This window comes from Cydia fagiglandana, chromosome 22, assembly GCF_963556715.1.
Source record: "Cydia fagiglandana chromosome 22, ilCydFagi1.1, whole genome shotgun sequence".
In the NCBI taxonomy this organism is placed as follows: Eukaryota; Metazoa; Arthropoda; class Insecta; order Lepidoptera; family Tortricidae; genus Cydia; species Cydia fagiglandana.
Genome location: NC_085953.1, coordinates 2,211,902 through 2,236,667, shown reverse-complemented (window position 1 = coordinate 2,236,667; position 24,766 = coordinate 2,211,902). Strand labels below are relative to the sequence as shown.

The 24,766-nt window shown below is 38.6% G+C and overlaps 1 protein-coding gene across 1 annotated transcript; it reads right to left on the bottom strand.

Annotated features, from left to right (window-relative positions):
• Positions 1-9,594: 9,594 nt before the first annotated feature.
• LOC134675575 (adapter molecule Crk) lies at positions 9,595-24,657 on the bottom strand. The gene is made up of 7 exons (XM_063533877.1): positions 24,147-24,657; positions 18,226-18,348; positions 17,183-17,423; positions 11,418-11,546; positions 10,995-11,102; positions 10,414-10,509; positions 9,595-9,840 (listed from the first exon to the last, which is right to left on the bottom strand). Exons 1-7 carry the CDS (start codon positions 24,194-24,196, stop codon positions 9,736-9,738), a joined length of 852 nt encoding a protein of 283 aa, XP_063389947.1. The 5' UTR covers positions 24,197-24,657; the 3' UTR covers positions 9,595-9,735.
• Positions 24,658-24,766: the final 109 nt, after the last annotated feature.

The window sequence follows — 24,766 nt, the reverse complement described above, 5'->3', positions numbered from 1 at the left end:
ATGTCCGGATTTTTGACCCTTTGTCCGGATTGCGGCCGGACTTGCCATGTGTCCGGATTTTAAGGAATGGCCTTATAAAAATAAAATGCGCGCCTGGGGAGGGGGCTACGGGATCGGGCGAAGGGAAAGTAGATCCACGATACAGTACACCACAGAGAGCAGCAGTCGTTCAAGCTACGCCAAATCTCTGCTACAGGAAATGTCCGGTTTTTTAGGGTGATGTCCAGATTTTTATCAGGACATTTAATTCTTCCATATGGCAACCCTACTCTCACCGAATCTCGGCTCCGCTCCGATCCAATCAGAGAAGAGCAAGACGAGAAGGGAGCAGTATGTACACACTCGTTCTCGGCCTGTCCGAGTTCTCGCAACGGGTGTGTACAGCCGGCATAAGGGATTATACACAGATTTAGGGCCAGTTACACCAACCACAGCTGACGGACTGACTAACATCACTCAGCAGTGAACTATGAAACTTTCCATACGACAAAATTTAGCGAACACTAACGGTGACCGACGGTTTGATGCAACTGATCCTTAGATTCTAATACATAATATGTCTTTTCTGTTCTCAAAAGTTAAGAAAATTGATCAATACTGAATATATGTATATCTATAATTTTTATATAGTTCTCAACTTCGCTAGGACCTGATTTGGGAGATGTCACAACCAAAAATTAGGTTCTAATACTTCCAGAACAGAAAAGTATTGTTTTTCCACATGAGTGACCACATTTCTATATTTTTAATGAAGAAATGAGTATTAACAATGAATAACATCAACTCTTTTAACTAATACTAATTCGTCAAATAAATCGCTTCGGTTTTATACTTTGACTTAATTCCGTATAATAAACGGGAAAGTTTTATTAACAATAAAGTTCTTCATTGACTGGAGTAATAGACCGATACGCGGGTCCTAGAGTGGCGAGTCCACCAGCGATCGCATGTAGATAGAATGGCACTGTACATAGAAGCCTGTTGTTGAAATGTTTATTTTTAATAGAGTTATGTTAATAAATCAGTTGGTTGTTTTATTTGCAAGTTATCCACGAAATTACCCTTTCATCTATTGTTGTTTATGCTTTGTTCACGATTCGGATTCTCTTATATTTGGATTGTACGTTCTAAAGTAAATCCGGCGAATCGGGAACTAAATCCGTTTACTGAGAACGTGGGAACTAAACTTTATTTATTTTCCTTCATTTGGACATCGAAATCAATCAAAGTTTTTTTAACGTGTAGTTGCACCCTAGCACCTAGTATTAATCTTTATTTTGACCATTCAAACTTGCATTTGAATTGGCTGGAAGTAATGGGGGTTTACAGCAAGGAGATGAGAAGAAAAAAAATTGTAATTCCTTATTTTTATTACTAAGCCGTTACACATAACTTATTAAAAAATTAGACAAATTTCGATTTTTAAATGCCTTAAAAGTATACAATATACAGTACATTATATGACACGTAATCTCAATAATCGATAGTGACTCTATACAGTGATATTTTGTATTTACATTCCCAATTTCGTGATTTTAATATTAACCCTTTACAGGCTGACATTTCAAAAATGACAATCGAATGTCAGTTTTACTCATTGAGAATAGAACACATATATGAAGTGTCGTATGTGGGAAATATATATCCCTTAGCCTGGCAAAGGGTTAACTAAGAATGAGTAAGACTTAACTAAAATCCATTCGATAAGAACTAAAGTAGGTAACAAATGTAATAAATAACACAACTATGAGAAAGAAATTGTGTAGAAAACATGTTGATATTGTAAATATACGAATACTTCTCTATGCCGGCAGCCATTTTGAATACAGATTTTAAGATATCGTCCAAAACCCCAATATGTGTATTTTTATTAAGGCATAGTTATAGGCAGCTGTTTCACCGCTAAGGTTTTTTTTACGAATAAGTTAGTGTTTTTTGTTAAGTTTATTCACGCAAAATCTACATTTACACGTTTCATGAGCTAGAAAATAGATCCATATTCGCTATCTCGTAAGCAGTCGGACAGGTGCCTTAATAAACCACATTATAAGGGGAACATTTTTAAATTCTAGTTAAAATTTGCGCAGAATCTAGCAACACTGATGAGCAAATGATGTTAATGTTGCTAGGATAAAAAAAAAGTCTAGTTTTTTAATGTGCCAGATTACAAGAGATAATGATACCTAGATTATTATTGCACATAAAAAAATGTACAAGATTAAACACTATAGGTTACATGTGTAAGTGAAACAGAAGTGAGAATCACTCATGGCCGGCTGACTATATATATAATATAATATTAATACTAAACTAAATACTTTTGCACCAGCAATTTTTATAAAAATATTGACTATCATTATTTTGGAAGATTATCAAAGTATACATGAATGGTTGAGACACAGGCGATAACGAGACAAACATACATACAATAAAACTGTATGTAGAAAAGCTCAAGATTGAATGTTGTATGGTCATTGCATGACACCATACTAATCTAGAGTGACAATGTGTTTAATAAAATAATCATTGGCTATGAGCGCGAAACAGAGCTCGGAACCGGTTTTTTTTTAATCCCAAAATATCCCTGTGTTAGTTATTTTATGTAACAACTTCGTCTTATTAGATTGTCCCATTAAAAATGAAATAATAAACCGAAGAACGTAATAATACCGGTATTTTTTGTATGAAGAAAAAAGCGGTTCCGAACCATGGCGGGAAGAGCGTGGCGGGTGAAAAACGCGCTTGACGTGGCAGAAATTTGAACATTCATAGCATCAAAATTTTATGCAACTTGTGTTCCGTAGCTACAGTCGCGCACACAGTCTTACATATTCTATGTGTGTAGCTACAGTCACCTGCAATAATATGTTACTCTTCGAACGCCGCAAAAATATGTGACACGCACTTATGGCTCTACAAATAAGATCGTGTCAGAAATTTTTGCGGCCTTCGTTGTGTAACATATTATTGCTGGTGACTGTACAATTAAATAAAAAATATCTTATTCCCATACTGATATGGATTATTTTTGCATGCTAACAACGCCTGTGACTCAACCTGTTCAAGCTATATTATCCTATAAAATATATGTTCATGTATTTCGCAAGTATTTATTTGCTTTTGCAAATTTTTCAACTATGCTACATTCAGGTTTGGTGAAAAAAATAGGTTCAAAACCAAAATATTACTTTGCTAATCCGCGTAAAAAGATAACGTGCTAGTCAATCAGTGCTAACCCGTTATACTTACTTGCGTATTTTTTGCATGCAATTAATTTTCCCACCCTCCCACCGCAAAAATAAATACGCAAATAAATATAACAAACCACCACCAAAAGAATAATACTCGACACGTGTTTCGCCTCTCTACGAGGCATCCTCAGGAGCTGTTGACGGTCTGACGTCCGGCAACGGAATGACGTGTCCAGAATGGTCGGCCATATTTATACCTTGACCACTCCCCCTACTGTGCAAGTGTGAGTGAGATGGAAAAATTCGTAATAACGGCGATGACGCAACATTCAATTGTTCGTTAAGAATCATGCCCCTATTGTTGTACCTAATTATTTCCAGTTGTTCCAGAACACCCAAACGCAATCCCTTCTCGCAAACATGCAAAACTTCAAAAGAATGATTCTCAGATAAAGTGTGGCCTGTATCTAATAAGTGCTTTGCAAAATTGGATTTTTCTGGATGGTTATGTCTATATGACGCAACATGCTCTTTATACCTAGTAGTGAAATTACGGCCCGTTTGCCCCACATACACTTTATTACAATCGTCACAGGTAAGTTTATAAACTCCAGACTTTTTTCCATTCTCAATCTTATCTTTGCCATTACAAAGCTTTGAGCGCAAAGTGTTATTTGTCTTAAAGGCCACAGGAATGTCGTTAGACTTTAAAATATTGTAAATTGCATCAGACAACTTGCCAACATAAGTTATGCTCGCTTTATATTTCTTAATTGGTTCAGAGGATCGTGCCGCATACACCATAGTGTTGACTATAGTATTCTGCTTCTTTCTGATGATACCATCCACAACAGACTTATCGTAACCATTCGAAACTGCTAAGTGATAAATATTATTTAATTCAATCTGATAGTGTTCATCAGAAAGAGGCACAGTCAACATTCTATGCACATAACAATGAAAAGCAGCCAACTTATGCTGCCACGGATGCGTGGAAGAAGCCGGGATAACTGTATCGGTATGTGTAGGCTTACGGTAAATTCGGAACTGATGCCTGTTGTTTACTTTAGTGATTGTCAAATCCAGAAAATTCAGTGAGTTGTCTTGCTCTAGTTCCTTTTTAAACTTAATTTTTGGATGCTTACTATTAATTTCAGCAATAAATTCATCCAGCAGGCCCATACTACCCGTCCAACAAATAATCAGATCATCCACGTATCTAAAATAGTATAATATGTTATTGTTGCCCACAATATGCTGGTTCTCAAAATGGTCCATAAAAATATCTGCCATTAAAGGACTTAGTGGTGAACCCATAGCCAAACCATCACTTTGCCAATAATACTATGTTGGTTTGGCTATGGGTTCACCACTAAGTCCTTTAATGGCAGATATTTTTATGGACCATTTTGAGAACCAGCATATTGTGGGCAACAATAACATATTATACTATTTTAGATACGTGGATGATCTGATTATTTGTTGGACGGGTAGTATGGGCCTGCTGGATGAATTTATTGCTGAAATTAATAGTAAGCATCCAAAAATTAAGTTTAAAAAGGAACTAGAGCAAGACAACTCACTGAATTTTCTGGATTTGACAATCACTAAAGTAAACAACAGGCATCAGTTCCGAATTTACCGTAAGCCTACACATACCGATACAGTTATCCCGGCTTCTTCCACGCATCCGTGGCAGCATAAGTTGGCTGCTTTTCATTGTTATGTGCATAGAATGTTGACTGTGCCTCTTTCTGATGAACACTATCAGATTGAATTAAATAATATTTATCACTTAGCAGTTTCGAATGGTTACGATAAGTCTGTTGTGGATGGTATCATCAGAAAGAAGCAGAATACTATAGTCAACACTATGGTGTATGCGGCACGATCCTCTGAACCAATTAAGAAATATAAAGCGAGCATAACTTATGTTGGCAAGTTGTCTGATGCAATTTACAATATTTTAAAGTCTAACGACATTCCTGTGGCCTTTAAGACAAATAACACTTTGCGCTCAAAGCTTTGTAATGGCAAAGATAAGATTGAGAATGGAAAAAAGTCTGGAGTTTATAAACTTACCTGTGACGATTGTAATAAAGTGTATGTGGGGCAAACGGGCCGTAATTTCACTACTAGGTATAAAGAGCATGTTGCGTCATATAGACATAACCATCCAGAAAAATCCAATTTTGCAAAGCACTTATTAGATACAGGCCACACTTTATCTGAGAATCATTCTTTTGAAGTTTTGCATGTTTGCGAGAAGGGATTGCGTTTGGGTGTTCTGGAACAACTGGAAATAATTAGGTACAACAATAGGGGCATGATTCTTAACGAACAATTGAATGTTGCGTCATCGCCGTTATTACGAATTTTTCCATCTCACTCACACTTGCACAGTAGGGGGAGTGGTCAAGGTATAAATATGGCCGACCATTCTGGACACGTCATTCCGTTGCCGGACGTCAGACCGTCAACAGCTCCTGAGGATGCCTCGTAGAGAGGCGAAACACGTGTCGAGTATTATTCTTTTGGTGGTGGTTTGTTATATTTATTTGCGTATTTATTTTTGCGGTGGGAGGGTGGGAAAATTAATTGCATGCAAAAAATACGCAAGTAAGTATAACGGGTTAGCACTGATTGACTAGCACGTTATCTTTTTACGCGGATTAGCAAAGTAATATTTTGGTTTTGATTAATATGGATTTCCGCAAAGTAACGCCTGATTCTATTAACTATTTAAAAAAATAGGTTGTTGTCATAATAACTAGCAAAAACCTTGTATATAGTTGGTCAAACCAATTTGTCAGTCAGTAAGAACCAGGAAAACTATACTCATCCTTCTTTTATAGTATGATTCTCTCTGTTTATGGTTGAAATTAAACAGTCCTTTGACAAACTATAGATGAAAATATCGAGAGGAAGGCCTGCAACAAGGTAAAGCCTATATTTTTATTCCGTAGACTAAAATGACATTTCACAGCTATGAAATGACATTTTATGTTCATACTAGGAAATGTCATTTTAGTCTACCGAATAAAAAAATAGGCTTTATATCGACGATCTGGGTGGCTAGCCAATATGCTAATTGTTTGCGCAACGACAACGAAACGCTCTCTCTATCGCACTAATATGTAAGAGTGATAGAGATAGAAAGCGTTTCGTTGTCCCAGCGCAAACGATTGACATTTTGGCTAGGCACCCAGATCAAGATCTCTGAAAACTGTTAGATGCAAGGATTCCACGTACAGATCTGATGTCGTGCATAATTGTTTTCCCTCGTATTTTCACGGAAACGTACGAACGTGTCTTGCTATTTCAGTCAGTCTTGGTACAAAAAGTACTGATCTTGACTGAAGTAGCATGACAAATACGAACGTTTCCGAGAAAATACGATAGAAAACAATTATGCACTACATCTGTAGACCTTTGTGCCTATAAAACAAGGTATCTGTAAATTATGTTTCTATAACCTCTAGCCGCCCATAGGTCAAACCTTGCCAAGCAAAATGAAATTTTATTTTGTCAACACAAAGTTCAAATTAGAATGGAACAGGAGACCTTTTTATAGGCCTCTGGGCGGCTAGAGGATAAAAACAATCTATTTTTCTTCTACTCTAATAATTTCTGTGTAACACCAATTCCGTATTTCACAACTCTTTAAAAGTGTTTAGTAAAACGTTCATTAAACAACATGTTATAATAATTACATAATGCCATATGCATATAAAATGTTTGGTATAAAAATCGAAAAACACCCATTATTCGATGTATGTTGTTAAAATATTCAATTCCTCCTTTTACAACTTCAAATAAACTTACTCAAAATATACTGAACTGAGCCCCAAAATTACAAAACAGTATATATCATCGAAGCTACAAATGATGAAAAACATATGGACTTTTCTCAGTATATTTAAATAGTATGGGAAGCGCAAAATGCAATATTAACGTGTACAAAAGTGCACCGTACTGCCTTATTAATAAGACTCAAAATGCATGTTAGATGAAATGCCATATTCAAAATGTTACAACATGCAAACACATCAAATTATTTTATTTGATTATCGTAATTTTTAGAATTTTAGATTCAAATAGTTTAAAAACCAACCATAACTCAAAGTAGAGAAAATAAGCTTACAACGAGGAATATCGTACATTGACCCGTATATTGCGGTCTCGCTCACATAGTGACATTGAGTGAGTGTGCGACAGAGTCAAGAACAGGGTGAGTAGCCAACGTTACAATCACTTGCGCTCCGTAGCGAACGAAACGCAACTATCTCCGTCGCACTAATAAGGAAGAGTGATAGAGAGAGATGACTACGCTACGGGGCATTAACCACATTAACCATTTGCACGTTGGCTAGGCACCTTGGCGAGTCAATGTACGAGAATTCTCGCGCTAAGCGTCCTTTCTTTAGTAATAGTTTTAGTTATGACAAAACATATAATTTATAAATGAGTTTCAATAATCTCAATGTTAATAAATATTGGTGTTCAATTCGTTAATACTTTTGCAATTTCCGTGTTACACATTTAGTTAAAACGATTGTACATACATACCTATATTGACATGTAAAAATATGTGTTTTATGTATAGTTCTACATAACCTGATGTTTATCATAGACAAAGAAATACTAAAACATGTGCAAAATATTATAAATGCAAATTTGACAGCTAAAATAGATGACGCTGTACGGCCAAATATATTTTGTAGTAACGAAGTTGTCACGCTTGACAATCAGAGGGCCTACCGCGAACCACGTTCGACGTGTTACCATCCTGTCACACTTACGTACGAATTTACAAGTGCGACAGAGAGGCAACACGTCCAACGTGGTTCGCGGTAGGCCCTCTGTGCCTAACCAAGTGACATTCGTTTGTAGAAAACACCAATAGAAACTTAATGAATATAGGGACCGTGCGCGTTGGAGGATCTGCCATCTTGTGGCCTTAATCGGAAACATATGTGCACATGTACATTGCCAAAGCAAGTGCTACCATCTACCGTTCTAGTCGGTACGTTTCCTTGTGCATAGTAGGTTCTGCCATCTTGTGGGCTACATCGGAAGCATAAACGACACACTTACGCCTCGCGCCAAAAATCTGACGGCTCCTATGCTGCCCCCAATAGTTCATGAACTGAGACTATAGCCGATCAAGTAACTTAGTAGAAAAAAGCGCGAAATACAAATTATCTATGGAACAATAACGCTTCTCCGCTAAATTTTTAAAATTTGCTCTACTGACGGAAAAGCTTGACAGACTATATATGACTTTTCGTCGCATCTGTGATCTAGCTACGTTTTTACTTTTCAATTGGTGTGGAACCACGAAACATCGCGTATATTTTGCACCATTTTACGCGTCTCAGTATTAATTTGTCTATGATTTATATCGTAATCTATCTAATCATTACATGCACATGCCCCGGTCGGTGGGCAAATATCTAAAATTATGTTTACGTGAGCATTCAACTCATTCCTTTCAGTCAGAAGCGGAACAACCATTAGAAATCAGTCCGGTATTAAGGCCTGTGCACACCGGCGTGTGCGTGACGTGTAGGTACGTGCGCGTGCGGCGTTGTAGTATTGAGATCCATACAAGAGACGGCACACCGCTTGCGTGACGTGTGCGTGTGCGGCTCCAACATTTCAGCGCACGCGCACGTGCACGTCACGCACACGCAAGCCGGTGTGCACAGGCCTTTACTTCATGGTATATAATTTCCTATTATATGGCATTTTAGCCTTTTAGGAAAGTCAGTTTTACTTTTTCGCACTAAAAGTTTAATGTGCTGTTGATCCACTGTTAATACTCCGATATACAGTGAATTTACCAAAAACATGAAACACTAAACTTTTTCACTCTCTCAACATACTGACCGAACATTATTGCCAACATACCGTCTAAATCAGAGGTTTTCATACCCTACACTCCCTAGAGGTCTACAAACCCTAGGGTCCATCTTACACTAGCGTCTCCGAGCCAACTCGATCGAGCGCTGACTAGACGCCAACGCTCAAAAGACGCTAGTTTGCGGTGGCCCTACAAAAGAGTAACTCTCCGCGTGACCTCGGATTTATACCTACACGCCGCGCACCGCATACGGTGCAAAGCCTGTAGGTTGCCACCTTCACAGACGACGGGCGAATCAACACTTTGATCGACAGTTTTAAGTGTCACTTGCTTTACTCAAAATGTCTTTGGAGTTACCAAGAAATTGGGCTTCGAATATACATTCTTTATGTTTCTTCATCCTCGCGTTATCCCGGCATTTTGCCCCGCTGAGCCGCTTGACAACTAATCCCACGATTCTTTCTGTTTATTAGATTGAACAGTTGGGGCCTTTAATGTTTTTACGCCATAAATTGTCACAGAAAATCCATGATTTAAAGGTTAATTTTTACAACGAAGTGGTGGACAAATTTGTGTCGGTCAAAAAGTTGTTTCCCCCGGATATCTCGCCTGCGGGAATTGAGGGGTGTAATAACATAATATTCGGTAAGTATGAACACATATGACTGTAAACACTGCTTAGCTGGTGGGTTCGTCCAGGAATTCTACGTAGGTGAAGGGGAAGTGTCCCGTCCGGCCGTTGAGCTCGCCCTCCCACTGCCCGTTTATGTTCATACGGGTTACCTGACGAATAAAAAAAATCCTTAATATTATTTCAAAAATTTAGGAGCAATATCCCTAGAAAAGATGTGCACAGATGTATAGTTCGGTTTTTTTAGCATTAGAAATAAGGTAAACAATCTTGATGTGTCTTTTAATTGAAAAATATATTTTAAAAATTAGTCACGGCAAATATGTAACAATTATGAATCTAATATGATCATTTATATTCTTCTGCTTAAAGCAATTTCTGCAATGAAATTCATAAGTAATAGTTACTGATTTTTAAAAAGCGTTTTTCAATTAAAAGACATGTCAAGATCGCTTACCTTGTTTCAAGTTCTTTCTAATGCTAAAACAAAAGAATAATTGATTTCTATGTTTGTAAGCCGTAGATCTCAAGAGTCCAAATCCCCCATTTCTACAAAAAATTATATATAATAAAATTATCGAACCAGCTTACAAATTTTCAATAGCATAAGTTGAGAAATGCGATCTGTAGAGAAGAACACACGTCTGTATTGTTGAAATTTCAGACGGAAACGTCCTTATTGCACTTGAAGCATAGGGACCCTTCTGTGATGGATAGCCACTTACTCTCACGATGTCGCCCTCCTCGAGCCGCAGCGCGGTGCGGTCGTACGCGTTGGGCACGCGCGTCTGCCGCACGCGCGCCAGCGCTGGCAGGATGCGCTGAAACACACACGTTTGTGAACGTCAGCTGGCGCTCCGTTGGGCGTAGACTGAAGAGCGGTTAGCCCACAGATAAGACATGCTCCAGACTGAGCATAGTAGCGCTACACCCTCTGCCACAAATATACGGTAGTTTTACTCCATTTTCGAGTCAAAGTGTCTTTGTGTGACGCCCGTGACTTTGAACGGACCAAGCACGGAGCCCCTCCCATGCACCCCTGTATTTTAGCATCGGTTGCATAAGATAATTGCTCTAAGCCCCGTCTAGAGAGGATTCCTAGTCTATGGGTTAGCCACGAAAATAATTGCATGTTTTAGGAATTTAAATACAAAAAATTCATGATTTCCAAGATAAATAGCCACTTAAATCGTTGATAGAACCATCCTCAATCTTCAAAACTGAATGTATTTTTAAATTTATTTTTCGTCGTTTCTTCTCGAATCGTGTAAGTAATAAATATGAATTGTTATTTTTTTCTGCCTACCTGCATGTTGGTCCTCTGCGGGTTCCTATTGTTGGTGGGAGGACTGGGCGGGTCGCCCAGCTGTGTCATGCCCTCCGTCACTATGGGCGCTCCGGACGCCTCCAAATTCTACAAAACACATGCAATATTACCAGAGGGTTATGCAAAAAACATAAGTCAATATTAGTAAGAAACTTGGGAGCTTTCAGACTGACCAAAATTATCTTCTAACTCACGTTATCCCGGCATTTTGCCACGGCTCATGGGAGCCTATGGCCCGCTTGACAACTAATCCCATGATTTGACGTAGGCACTAGTGTTTACGAAAGGTACTGCCATCTGACCTTCCAACCCAGAGGGGAAACTAGGCCTTACTAGGATGAGTCCAGTCAACTCACAATGTTTTCCTTCAGCGAAAAGCAACTGATATGGATACATACATACCCTTTGTACATACGGTACGGGAATGGAGCCAGTCCTGCCTTGGCTGTTGCGCGCCGTCCACCACTGTTCCTCGTCACGGTTGATCACCATGAGACGCTCCCCGCGCCTGAAGGGTAGGTCGTCGGGGTCCTGAGAAATAATAGAAAAAAACTGTATCAGAACTTTTTTATGTTAGTATTTTTACCGAATCCTATAGACGCTTTCGACTAAATATAGGTCAGCAAATGTCTGAAGAGAAAAGCCAACCACAATGGAAATCATCATTTATCGGAATCTCAAAGCACAAAGAGCCATAGAACTTGATTTGATACACTTCTCGAGGCTATCATCATCATCATATCAACCAGAGGACGTCCACTGCTGGACACAGGCCTCCCCCAAAGAGTGCCGCAATGACCGGTCTTGCGCCACCCGCATCCAGCGGACTCCCGCGACCTTTACCAGGTCATCACTCCACCTTTAGCCTATGCTCGGCTAGATGGCGTGGCGACACCGTTTCATATTTAACAATTTTAACACAGATATCAGTGAATGAACATGGATCAAAATGATATAAAAATAATAAAATCATTTATCCATATATATATACATTTTTTTGATAATTTTATACGTTTTCATTTTGAATTTTAGTCGTGTGTCGATAGATGGCAGTAAATTTACTGTGACTACAAAATTTACAATGACAGGACCCCTCTATACTATCTATTCTTTTTGGTAATACCTAATAGGTATTGGATTACATAATTGTTATTACCCGTCAACACAGTTAATATGCGTATCGACTGGGTTTCCTTACTTAGTAATAATTTAGTATGATAATGTGTTTTACTATACGTGTCGGGGATTCCCGTATAAACAGATAATAATATATAAAATGTACCTACTATATAATTCAAAGCCAAATGGGGTTTACATCATATTTATAGCGTATGTCATATATTAGCTTATTTATTATGACAAATATAGCCACATGAAAATGAAATGGAACACAACAAATTGTGTCTTAAGAGCCAACAGGAGTGGTCATTTCTCCATACAAACGTACTCCTCGTTTTCCTCCGTGGTTTTTGAAGCTAGAGCAATGATTTTTTTCAACACAGATTAATATTGTCAATATCTGTGTCGGACCGTTTTGCTTTTTTTGATATTTTTGTTTTTTAAGGCGCTAGAGCCCTTTAAAATTGGCTAAAATGGCCTAATTGACTATGCCGCAATGAGAGGCGTGGCATTCAAAACTGATATCAATTAGCCAAAAAAGCAAAACGGTCCGACACAGATAATTTCATAATCATTTAGATTTCCAAATTTGGTTACGATTGGTTAAGTTTTGGAGGAGGAAACAGAGGAGTACGAAACCTCGATTTTTGAGATTTTTACGCAGGATTTTTCGCCTTGTCCTTATCGCACTACTTTTAGGTGCCGCTTCCGTTAGCGAGACGGGTATATTTACCTAAAATATTTAAAACTCAGCTCCTGTTTTGCCTTAAAATGGTTTATATCAGGAACAACACAGTAACAATTAACCCCTTATTCATAAAAGCGCTACAAACCTCAATTAGGATTGTTCATTTTTTTTAGACCCCCATTTTTATTTTATTTTCTGAAAATATAGGTTAATTTAAGATATCAATTTGAATGATTTAGTAATTCGTGGCTCGGTTGAATATTTATAATTTATTGAAAATATGAGATACGACTTCTCGTAAATTACATGTCGTCGGCTGATTAGGATAATGCACAAGCAACAACAAGCATTAAAAAAATAGTTGTCATTGTCAATTGATGTCAGCTGTCGACAATGTCAGTGTCACGTGTTTCTATAAATAACAATCGTCTGGAATGGAAAACTCGTTTATTATGAATCATTAATTTCAAAATAAGTACCTACGCTATAAATTTGAGAAAGCTGATTCCAGAAATCTGCCTAAGTTATATATATAATATAACTTAGTTTTATTGGAGTATGTATCCATATAGCATCCAACTCCAACCATAACTTGGCTGAAATCAAGGGAGCAAAAATACAAATGTAAGTTACCTACATCATATATATATTTTAACTGATTCGATTTGTAAAAAGATTGGATTCATAAAATCGTTACAAGCGTCCATTGCTAAAGGTAGCTTAGCACTCAGTGGGTGCTTTCTACCGGCTTGTCACCATTGTTTGGATATTGTACTACATACTTATACTACTATATTAGGAACATGCCAATTTTGCTAATTATATCCTATTATTTCAGGTCATCGTGATTCCTATTTAGATACAGCTGTGAGATATGTAACTGCACTTGGGCCCAGAACAAAGTTGAGCATTTTGTATTGAAACGAAAGTCATATTAATTATTAATCGTCGTAATACTTTACGACCGTAAATAATGCCTGGGAACAGAGTAAATAACAAACCATACACACTTCTCTTCTGGATGGTCAACAAGAAGCCATCATTGTCAGATGCTCGTGCAGAACATGATAAACATACATTTAATGTAAAGTTACTATTTTTTTTGGAAACATATATAACATATTTCCCAAATTAATAAAAAAGTAGGTAAACAAAAACATGTTTTATTATTCACAACTCTTTATTAAGTCTTGTCCACCATGATATCAGCAGCTTGAACTGCAACATGTACCTGGAAATTAGAAATTATATCTTTTTAAAGCAGTTTCAGGCTGAATTTTGAGTATGGCTATGTATTCTTGTATATTCCTTCTTTCTAGTAGGCACCATCTCTGTTTAACGGTTTGCCTTTAGATACTCTGGCTACATTACCACAGAAAATAAATAGATACCACGACCCTACCAATAAAGTGAGCTTTTAAATACTTAATTGTAGTAAATTAATATTAATTTTATACTTACATCGACGTGATTCTCACAGCAATACTGTGTGTAACACGTGAAGTAGGTAGGTATTCCAAGTTTAATTCACGGCACTATCTTTCACGTCGTAGGTCTTCGTGGATTCGAACTAATATTTTTGTGAATCATTCCCACACATAGGAACAAGGTTTTTGATATATTATTAAGCAATGAAATCTACTGTTTAGGTATTCATTATAAATCAAATTGTAACAAACAAGCGCAGCGGTTTAACTGAAAATTTTTGTTATGACAATCGATGACAATGATAACTTTGACAATACGTGAGTGACGGATTTATTTACTATGGTTCGATAACTTTTATTATGCAATGACTTTACATTCAGCCCAGGAGAAGGTCAAACTAAGGTCATAAGGATATTTGTTGAAATATCTTCAATCCTCAATTATTACATCGCAGCAAATGTCGGAAACTGTTTAAAAACCTTATATCTCGAAATGGTTTTCGAAATAGAACATTTGAAAAAAAATGAACAATCCTAATTAGCTATCAATTTCTTACAAATACGTAAGTCATTTTGACTTACGTATTTGTAAGAAAAGAAAGATACATTTGATGTGCCCCTCCCCCGCAAAAAACGGCAGACTATTTTGTACCGAAAATTTTAGACATGGCGTCTCCGTTGGTTATATCCTCTAAGCACTGGGCTAACTGCGAAAACTCGGAAAAACTAATGATAAAATTCTCATTTTCGCCCCTATATATATTGTAAAAATCTAAATCGCTTGAGCTGTTTTAGAGAAATTATAAAAAAAAAATGCAAACATAATTATTTCTTTTTTACATTATTTGCCGTTACTGTAGTTCTGATCTAAATATAATTTCAATACAAATGTATAAATTTTCTGGACAGAGAAAGTTTTCCAGGTCATTAGATCGGAAACTCAGAACAGATGTTCGAGGAAGTCCGCACGTGTTTGTTTATTTTAGGCCCACGGGAGGAAAATGAGCGATTACTGTTCAGTTAGTCAGCAACATTGCTGGAGTATAATAATAGTTATTAGGCCATAAAGTTTTCGGTGTATTTCAGATGATGACCCAAATCATCTAATTACAGATTCGCCAGTAACTGGCCACTTTTTGTAACTGGCCGCCCTAAACTGAAAATGAATTCTATTCACCTAAAAACAGAATTTATTTTAGTATGAGGTTTCAATAACTGGCCAGCAACTAAAATGAATTATATTTATAGGTGAATAGAATTCATTTCTGGTTTGGGGTGGCCAGTAACTGGCGAATTACCCTATCAAATATCAGAATAAAGTTCCTATTATCATTGTGTTTACATTTAAGTGCACGTTCAGAATGAGATTTGAGATTACCTATGGGCCATGGGCCAATAGTTGCCTGAAAATAAAGATTTTCATTTTTTTTTCAGATATTTTTGATCACCTCGGCCGCTAAGATGTATCTGGTGGCGACTGTACAGTATGTCATCTTTAAAACTTACGTCACACTGTGGAATGACGCCATACTCTTGTAGTTGACCTGAGAATTTTCTGTTTTTCGACGACAAAAAGTGGTTATGACAAAAAATCGACAAATTTGGGTGGGATAGGCATTTGTCCCACCGCCGACGATGACCGATAAGCGAGTAGAACGATAAACTAGAAATAAGTGGGCGAGCGGCGAGAAGCGAGTGTTAGCTCCAATAGTTTTATCGCTCGGCTAACAGGCGAGTGTTCGAGTGCTATGGGCTATTACTCGCGTCACTCGCTCAGGCGGTGCAGCGTAGCCGAACACGCAGACGTCGCAGACTTGTTCAAACTACGGAGCGAGCATCGCCGAGCGAGTACCGCTGAGCTAGTTTTATCTTATCGCGGCGACAAACTAGTAGAGCGAGTGTTTTCGCCGGCTATGTGAACAGCCACCGATGAACTATTAATAAATGTGTCTCTTTTACCAACACAGGATCCTAATCTTTTGTTCGTTTTTTGGGCGATAAAATCGCCGATAGTTAATCGCTTACTCGCTCTTGGTGAGACAAGTGCCTGTCTTGAACAGAGACAGATTCTAAAGGTCCTTTTGAAACTTTATAGTTTTTTTGGATATCGTCTTGAGTCGTCCCATTCGTATTTCGTCAAGTTCTTAAATTAGTCCTATTCTGCTTTCGTCACGCATTCTACATTGAAAGCCACCGACGATTGTGACGAATGTAGTATGGGTGATGAAAGCAGAAAAGGACTAATATAAGAACTTAACGAAAAACGAATGGAACGACCCAAGACGATACCGTTTTTTTAGGACAGGAAAAGTTATCGGTTAGGTCGGTAAGATTGTCCCATCACTACACCTTATAAAACAGACTACAAAGTCCCCTATCACGTCTGTCTGTTTCTGTGTATGTATGTTCGCAATAAACTCAAAAACTACTGAACGGATTTTCATGTGGTTTTCACCTATCAATAAAGTTATCTTTGAGGAACGTCTTGGTGTATAATTTGTTAAGGTTTACCCGTGCGAAGCTGGAGCGGGTCGCTAGTAATATAATAAAAAAAAAAACGGGTTGCATATTTAATTACACAAACGGGTCTACCGCGATATAATTTCATTGTACCACAGCTGGTGCAACTCAGCTGAAACGTCAAGGTAAACACAATGAAATTATATCGCGGTAGACCGTTTACCGTTTGTGTAATTAAATATGTGTACAAAACGCGAGAGTTTAAAGTGTTATACAACGGGTTGCACTCCGGGAGTGCCGGCAGAAGTGAAAACTCAATGACATTGTAACAGTTTTTCGAGCAATTCATGTGTCCGTCTTACGAATTTTCAATCTGTCGGTCACGTGACCTGTCGCGAGTTTGACATTTTTTCCCCATCACAAAAAGTGCACAGCGCCGCTAAAGAAGTTTTCACTTAAAAAAATACACTCACGTTGCCCACGAAATCGAACCGCGCCACGACAACTTCCAGCACCTGGTGCTGCTGCGGCGGAGCCTTGACGCTGGCCTGCGGCAGCGGCCGCACCAGCGGCGTGGTGTCCAGGTAGTGGAGCCGGTAGAACGACAGCAACGCCGGCATGTCGGCGAACAGTTGGTCTCCGATGCGGAAACGCGTCGAGCCGTCGGGGGAGACGACGCGATTTATTATGTAGTGGGAGACGCGGTCGTCCTCTCTGTGGAGTAAGAAATAAACTTTAATAGAAAAGACCCGACAATAATATACTGAATTAGATGTCATATATTAAAGAAAAAGTGACGAAGCCCTCCAGTGGTAAAGGCGAGTTCGAACCGGTGTCTTAAGCAATCCGGGCTAACGCCTTAAACCCCTGGGCACACAAATCAAAATATTTAATAAAATAATTTGATTTGTTCCCAAAGCTGTGTACCGGGCAATAAGTTTTTGGTAAAAAAAAATTTTTTGATGTGTATTGAGATACTATAAAAAACAAATATCTACTAAACTTTCTGAAGCATTTCTGCTATAAGTAGCGACAGTAAACAAGATGCATTGGTAAAAGCGTTGCAGTAGCGTAGGTGTTGCTAAATTATATACTCATGTACCTATTCGAATAAGGAAATATGAATTAAATTTATGATATAATATGTTTTTATTATTGCGAATCGGCATTGTGTTTTCCTCGACATCGTACGTAATACTGGAATTTTAAAAACAGTGATGCAATGCACATTGGGTTGTTGACCGTCTGACTGTGGTTGTAGGACTATTTTCATATTACGTCACTGAAAAACCGTGAGAAGACTTCAAACCAGGAAGACCCCGCTTTCTGTCTCGCTGAGCAATAGTCTAGTGGCCTCCGGTCGGGACAGCCCGAAATACCAGCTGTGTTAGAACCGGCACATTACATGGCGACCCTGCCTTCAAATACGTAGTACACTATTTATTTATTTATGTTATTTTGTATTGTCTTCTTTTATTGAGGTGTGCAATAAAGAGTATTTGTATTGTACACTAACCTGACACACAGCACGTAGTCGCCGTGTATCGTCCTGGAGTCCCTGACCAGGAAGACCCCGCTTTCTGTCTCGCTGAGCAATAGTCTAGTGGCCTCCGGTCGGGACAGCCCGCCGAAGTACCAGCTGCAACAAGAAACTTGGTGTAAGTTTTACAGTCTTCGATATCAGCCTGTCAGTTGTTCGGAACTGCCACCTTTTGCGTTTAACTGACAGGCTGATACTGTCCGGCGAACTGGTAATTAGTGGGCCCATTTAGGGCTACGCCACACGAGCGTATTTGAGCGTCGGCGTCTACTCAGCGCTATGGAAATTGGCGTCGCTGCGCAGTTGCGACAAAGCTGCGTCGAGCAGCAGCCATAGAGTTGACGCCGACGCTCGGAAGACGTTTCGGGTCTCTCTAATGGCGTTATTCATAAATATTTGTCAAATCTAACAAACAGTTGATAGTCGTTTGTCAGTGACAATTCTGTTTGTTAGAAAGGGAAAACATTTAACAGTTTTATTACAGTTCGTTTTTTTAGCATTAGAAAGAACTCCACAGAAACAAGCGTGCAGTTTTTATCAGGCTCTTTAATTGTTAATAATTATTGAATTATCTTATGTAGCATGGTCAATACATATAATTTACTTCAAATTATTACCGCTAAAAGTGCCGGATTTGGAACCACAAGCTTACTTCTGCGAAGTTCTTTCTAATGCTAAAAAAAACGGACTATAGAGGTTGCTAAGTTTTATAAATAAGGGAATAGGAATCATAGTCATTGGGCAATCCAGAGTAATGTAGCCTGATTTTTCCTTGAGATATGTTCACTTAGCTCTAAAATCAGTCAAGCCGGTGGGAATCGAAAAACGACCTGCCACTGATATGGGCTTGCGCACAAATCACGCAAGGTTCGATAAGGGGAGGGGGGGTCACGAAAAAATCACGATAGAACACGTTGGGGGAGGGGGGTATAAGGAAACCTCACGTGTATTTTTTTACAGTGAACGAAATTAAGAAAAAAAACCCCTATGCAGATACTTTAGTGTGCTGTTTCGGTGTCTTTTTCGTAAAAAATCCGTTGAAACCGATTGTTTATATCCAAGGCTGAAATGATTAGCGGTTCTTTATACGATCTCGGCCTTTGTGATTAGACACAATTAAGGATAGTTAAGTGCAATAGCGTATCAACAAACTATTGTTCAAAAACTGTTTATGGGGTGTCTTGGAAGTGGAATCCATACAACTAGAACTGAGAAATTATTGAGTTTTTGGCAAAAATTTCATTTTTGGAGCAAGCTTTTATCGCTGACTGTACTTTTCTTTCCACAGGCAACTATTAATACCAGGCGTGGCTCACTATGAGATTTCGTCGCTTTGCTACAGGTAGCTAAAAGTAAATCCGTTCCACACCAATTTTGGTGGCTAGCAATAAGCCGCGCGGGGCGCTGTCGCCACCTAGCGGCCATATCTATTCTGTTCGTAACAGACGCGTTTTGTTAGAGAGTGAGTCTTCTGTACCTAGTACTATTATTTATTCTGTGCTAATACTCATTCTAATAATTCCAATGACCCCAAACACACTTAGGTTGGGTTGTTTTATCACAGAGTTCCTATAATAGCCACCTGTCTCCATCATCAGATACGGAGTGTAAACGATCGGCATGTTGGCTACGCATGCTTTCGGCAAGCAAAGAGAATACACAATTTAATCTCAAGTAAACCTCTACCTCTAACCGCCACTTTCGCCGATCAGCAAATAATTGCTTTCGATAAAAAGGAAAGTCTGAAGCACTTGTAGTATGACATTGCATGTCGAGCTGAGCCTAACAAATAGCGTAGAATACTCGACATGCGAGTTTGTTCACATCACTTTCTCCTTGTTTTAGTGTCGTCGTTAGCTTTATTACTAACTTCTGCATATATTTAATAACACAAACTAGTCTAACGCTATATAATGTCATTGTTTTTACCTTAAATTCCGACGTTTCAACTGAGTTGCACCAGCTGTGGTCACGAAAAGACTTACGTCCCAGCAAATATCAACGGAGATATAAATAAAACAACTACCCGAAATTAGTTTATAAAAATGTTAGGGGTAGACAAAGAAATTGCAGCTACCCGTTAAAGTTTAATGTTTATTTACTTCTGCACATTTAATTCTTACTTACATTATAATTCATATTATATTATAATTCGTATTCTACGCTACTTTATATCCAAGACCGGAATTGTAAACTAAGAAACTGATTGATGTCTACTATCATAATTTTTTGAACAGAACTTAATCTATCTAATACCACAGAATAAATAATATTACTAAGTACAGAAGACTCACTCTCTATAGGCTTGGCCACACACAGAGCGCGACGCAGCGCCGCGTCCGCGCCGCGTGATGCCGACGCGAAGCCTGGTCAAACAGGGCGCGCGCCGATCGCGCCGGCCTCACGCTCTCAACACGCCCTCAAGGCGCGCGTGAACGCGGCGCGGCCGCGCGGGAACGCGGCGCACCGCTCGCTGCCTAACGTCCGATCCTACTGATGTGACCTTGCGCGACGCGGCGGGCCGCCGCGTTCGCTCGGCGCAGCGCTGCGCACGCGCCGCGCGGACGCAAGGGGCCGCGCGGCGCGGGGCGCGACAGAAGCGGGGCGTGATACCGGCGGGACGCAGTCTGTTTGACGTCGGTAACCTGTTAGCATGTGCCGCGGTCGCGCGGCGTGGACGCGGCGCGGACGCGGCGCTGCGTCGCGCTCTGTATGTGGCCAAGCCTCAAAACGCGTCTGTTACGATCAGGACAGATATGGCTCTAGGTGGCGACAGCGCCATCACGCGCGGCTTATGGCAAACCCCAAAATTGGGGTCGAACCTTTAGCTACCTGTAGCAAAGCAACGAAATCGCGGAGTGAGCCACGCTTGCTAATACCTTTAAACGAGCAATTCTAAATTCTTGTTTATTTATATATAATATTTCGGGGATCTGGGAAATGAAATGGCTCTAACGGTTTCAATGAAATTTGCTATATGCGGGTTTTCGGGGGCGATAAATCGATCTAGCTAGGTCTTATCTCTGGGAAAACGCGTATTTCTGAGTTTTTATATGTTTTCCGAGCAAAGCTCTGTCTCCCAAATATTAATACCTAATGTGTACAAATCTTGAACGTATAAATCAGTGGATCCTACACATTTACCACCAAAAAGAAAACTCATTGAATCGCGCCCCTTGACGACAGTCTGCTTTTAAATGCCAAAGGGGACTATGGCGTAAACAAAATGTTTACAATGTTTATATTATTACTTGTTTACGTTTGGTGGCGATTAACCTGTCTTCTCTTTCTGGGGCGGTCGTAAAACCGGTTCAGTTAACAGACTGATTCAGATACTATGTCAAATAAGATAGACCTAAATAGGGTAGACTGAGAACGGATCACAGGGTGAATTGGATCATGATAAAAAATAGTTGAAAATTAAAATATTTTATTTTCACCTCAGCAGCTCGAACAATGGTACTTTGCTTCTTAAAAACAGTGAGCAAAACGCGATTTTGCTCACTGAGACATTTTGTCTCACAAAATGAGTGAGCAAAATCGCATTTTGCTCACTGAGTGAGACAAAATGTCATTCAAGTGACCTTTATAGTCAAATGTCATTTCAACATGCGGGGTCTAATACAAGTTCGATACACTTGGGTTCTATTATCTCTGTCCCTCTAGGTATATTCTCACTGCTTAGGGTGAAAAAATTTGTGTACTACACGAGATCAAAGTTATTTACATCTCGTGCGCTTTTGAATCCCTTACTACGCTCAAGATTCTAAATTATAGAATCTTTCGCTTGCACGGGACTCAAAATAAGCACTCGAAGAAATATCAAACTTTGATCTCTTGTTGTACAAATAACTATTGTTTCATTCATTTATTCATGTAATGTAAGACAGTTACTATGTTACAGATTTACTTCCTTTACCATCATATTTTCTCGAAAACTTTCGTATTTGTTATACTACTACAGTCAACCAGTGAAATAGCATAACACGTGCGTTTCCGTGAAAATACGACGCTATATTGTGTTGCCCCGCTCACCCGCTCCGTGCACCCGCGCCAGTTAGCGGATGCCCATATGTATCGCAACATATCCTTATTCTTATGGTAGCAATGGTGCATGGCAATAAATATATATGTATATGGAGGGTTTTTATTTAATTTCCTCCTGGATTTTTGTACAATTATGACGTCACAAATGACGTTGTGATGAAGTACTTGAATTATTTCCACAAGTATGTCATATCATGTGATTCTAATGTGGTATTTCATTCTGAGTTTTTATGGTAGGCCAGTAACTTCATATATTGAATCTTATCACTAGTAAATAAGATGCAAAATCGATTGTCTGACCATGTTAAACACAATTACAGACCAATATATTTGGGTTGCCATTACTGCCATATTTTTCAAGTGTTGTATTTTTAGATGGCAGACTTTGAATGTAATAACAATAGCTTTTTATTAAGGTCATGTCTGTATAAGGCAAGTTAATGAAGATTGTTATATTAATTTTAGTACAGCAATAGACTTACAACAGAGTAAAGTGGGGTGGCCCAGAAATATGTAGACAAAAAGTTTTAGAAATATATCTTCTACTTACAGAAAAAAAAATATACAAAATTCATAGTACTTGTTTCCTGCAATACTAGCTCAGGGGTCACAAACCTCGGCTCGCGGGCCGCATGTGGCTCTTTGGACCTGCTATTGTGGCTCTTCAAGGCATCCAAACAATTAACATGTATTATTATTATTTATGCTTGTATATAAATTCAATGTTGACATGTAAAGTGCCCTTGTGGCCTATTTGTTGAATAAATGTTGAAGTTTGAAGTTTAAACTTAGTTTAAATTTAAATTTAGATTAGACCAGTTTAGAACTAGAATAGTCAAATCAACTTTATAGTGGCTCTTTGTCTCAACTAAAACTGATGATCTCTACTGTGGTTTGCTCTTCCCTTCAAAAGTTTCCAGACCCCTGTACAGTCAATGTCAAAGATATGTTTACACTTTTGCACCTTACTCCTTTGTAATAAGGCGAAAAATGTAAACATATATTTGACGTCCACTGTACTAGCTTATTGATATTATAGAAAAACATGCCCGGCAAGTTTGTTAGATGCACCACATGGTGTTGATGACCTATTAATTATGCCATGAAACAAAATGATAATGTTGCTACTTCTCATTTTTTACAAACTTAGTAATTCAAACACAATATAAAATTGTTTTATGAATAAATAAATGAAATGAAATTAATTGAATTATACTAAGCACAGAGCATCAGATGGTTTTCACATCAATATTTTACAAAACAGTTGTTTCCTTATCTGTTTCCCTGAATAACCATACCCTGAAATTATGTTGTTACTATAGACCAAAAGTGTTTTTTTCTTTTATTTTGTACTCAATTCTTTGGGTAATTTGAGATTGGATAGTTTATGGATTAGATATTATTATATTCTGGAGATAAATTGGCCAGTGGCATTACTTAAATGTTATTGCAGAATTTCTAATATTAGTAGGCAACTTTACGTTTATAATTAAATTAAAGTATACTGCTACACTACAATTGGTAACTTCTTAGGGTCACTAAAAAATATAAATCATATTTTTTTGCAGAAGCAATCCAAGAATATTCAATTTGTACGACAAACCTTTACAAAGAAGACAGGAAACAGATACTTAAAAAAAACACAAACTAGACTCGTCAGTTACAGTTTCCAGTCTATTTTAGATGCCCAATTACGATACAATTCTTACGAACGAGATAATTCTGCCAATTAAGGCAATCCGACTTCGAATACGAGATATAGGCACCTGCTCCCGCGGTAATTTTAGCCTAATAACCTGTTGGATCGCTCCACCCGGCGCCCGCGGGCAGATTCACACGTATTCACGTACCTGGACATGTCATTCTGGTCGAAGGAGGCCCCAATCGCCGGATTCGCCATGCCAAGGTCGACTTTAGTCCAGAAAACTTTACAACCCCATCAAAGGACCGGAAGCGGCACGAAACCTCAGTCCGTCACTCGCCAGAGCCCTCGGGCTGTCCGCCGCCACATTCAGACACAATTTCTAACTTTTACACGTATTTTGATCACAAACTACCAACTCTCCCACAGCCCCAATCACAGGCAATTAGGATTTAGGATTTGTTGTTGCACTTTCTGATCGTGTCATCACTTCATAATGTTCACGTCGGAACACATGTTTCCGCATTCATATCGCACTGACTAAACGTCTTGGTTAACGCGCACGCCTTCGATATATTCTTCTAAACGTATAAACAAATAGATCTATAATTAAAACTGAATTAAAAATATCTTCCACGGAGTCACACACGCGCAGATTCGCTGATGAGCCATAGACAGTATACGTTTTTATTTTTGTTTGATTGACGCATAATCTTCTACAAGTCCTTTGGTTATGGTTGGATGTCTATGCCAATGAAATGTCAAACTATTATTATTTTTCAAATTATAATTTTCAACAAATCAGTTTGTATGCTTAATTTATTAAGC

Excerpts from the sequence above, each read along its gene's own strand:
- LOC134675575 (XM_063533877.1), bottom strand. The coding sequence starts at position 24,196 with ATGGCGAATCCGGCGATTGGGGCCTCCTTCGACCAGAATGACATGTCC. Across the intron at positions 11,547-17,182 it reads GGTTCGATTTCGTGGGCAAC|GACCCCGACGACCTACCCTT; the intron begins GTGAGTGTATTT and ends ATTATTTCTCAG. Across the intron at positions 9,841-10,413 it reads AGGAGGGCGACATCGTGAGA|GTAACCCGTATGAACATAAA; the intron begins GTAAGTGGCTAT and ends TTTATTCGTCAG.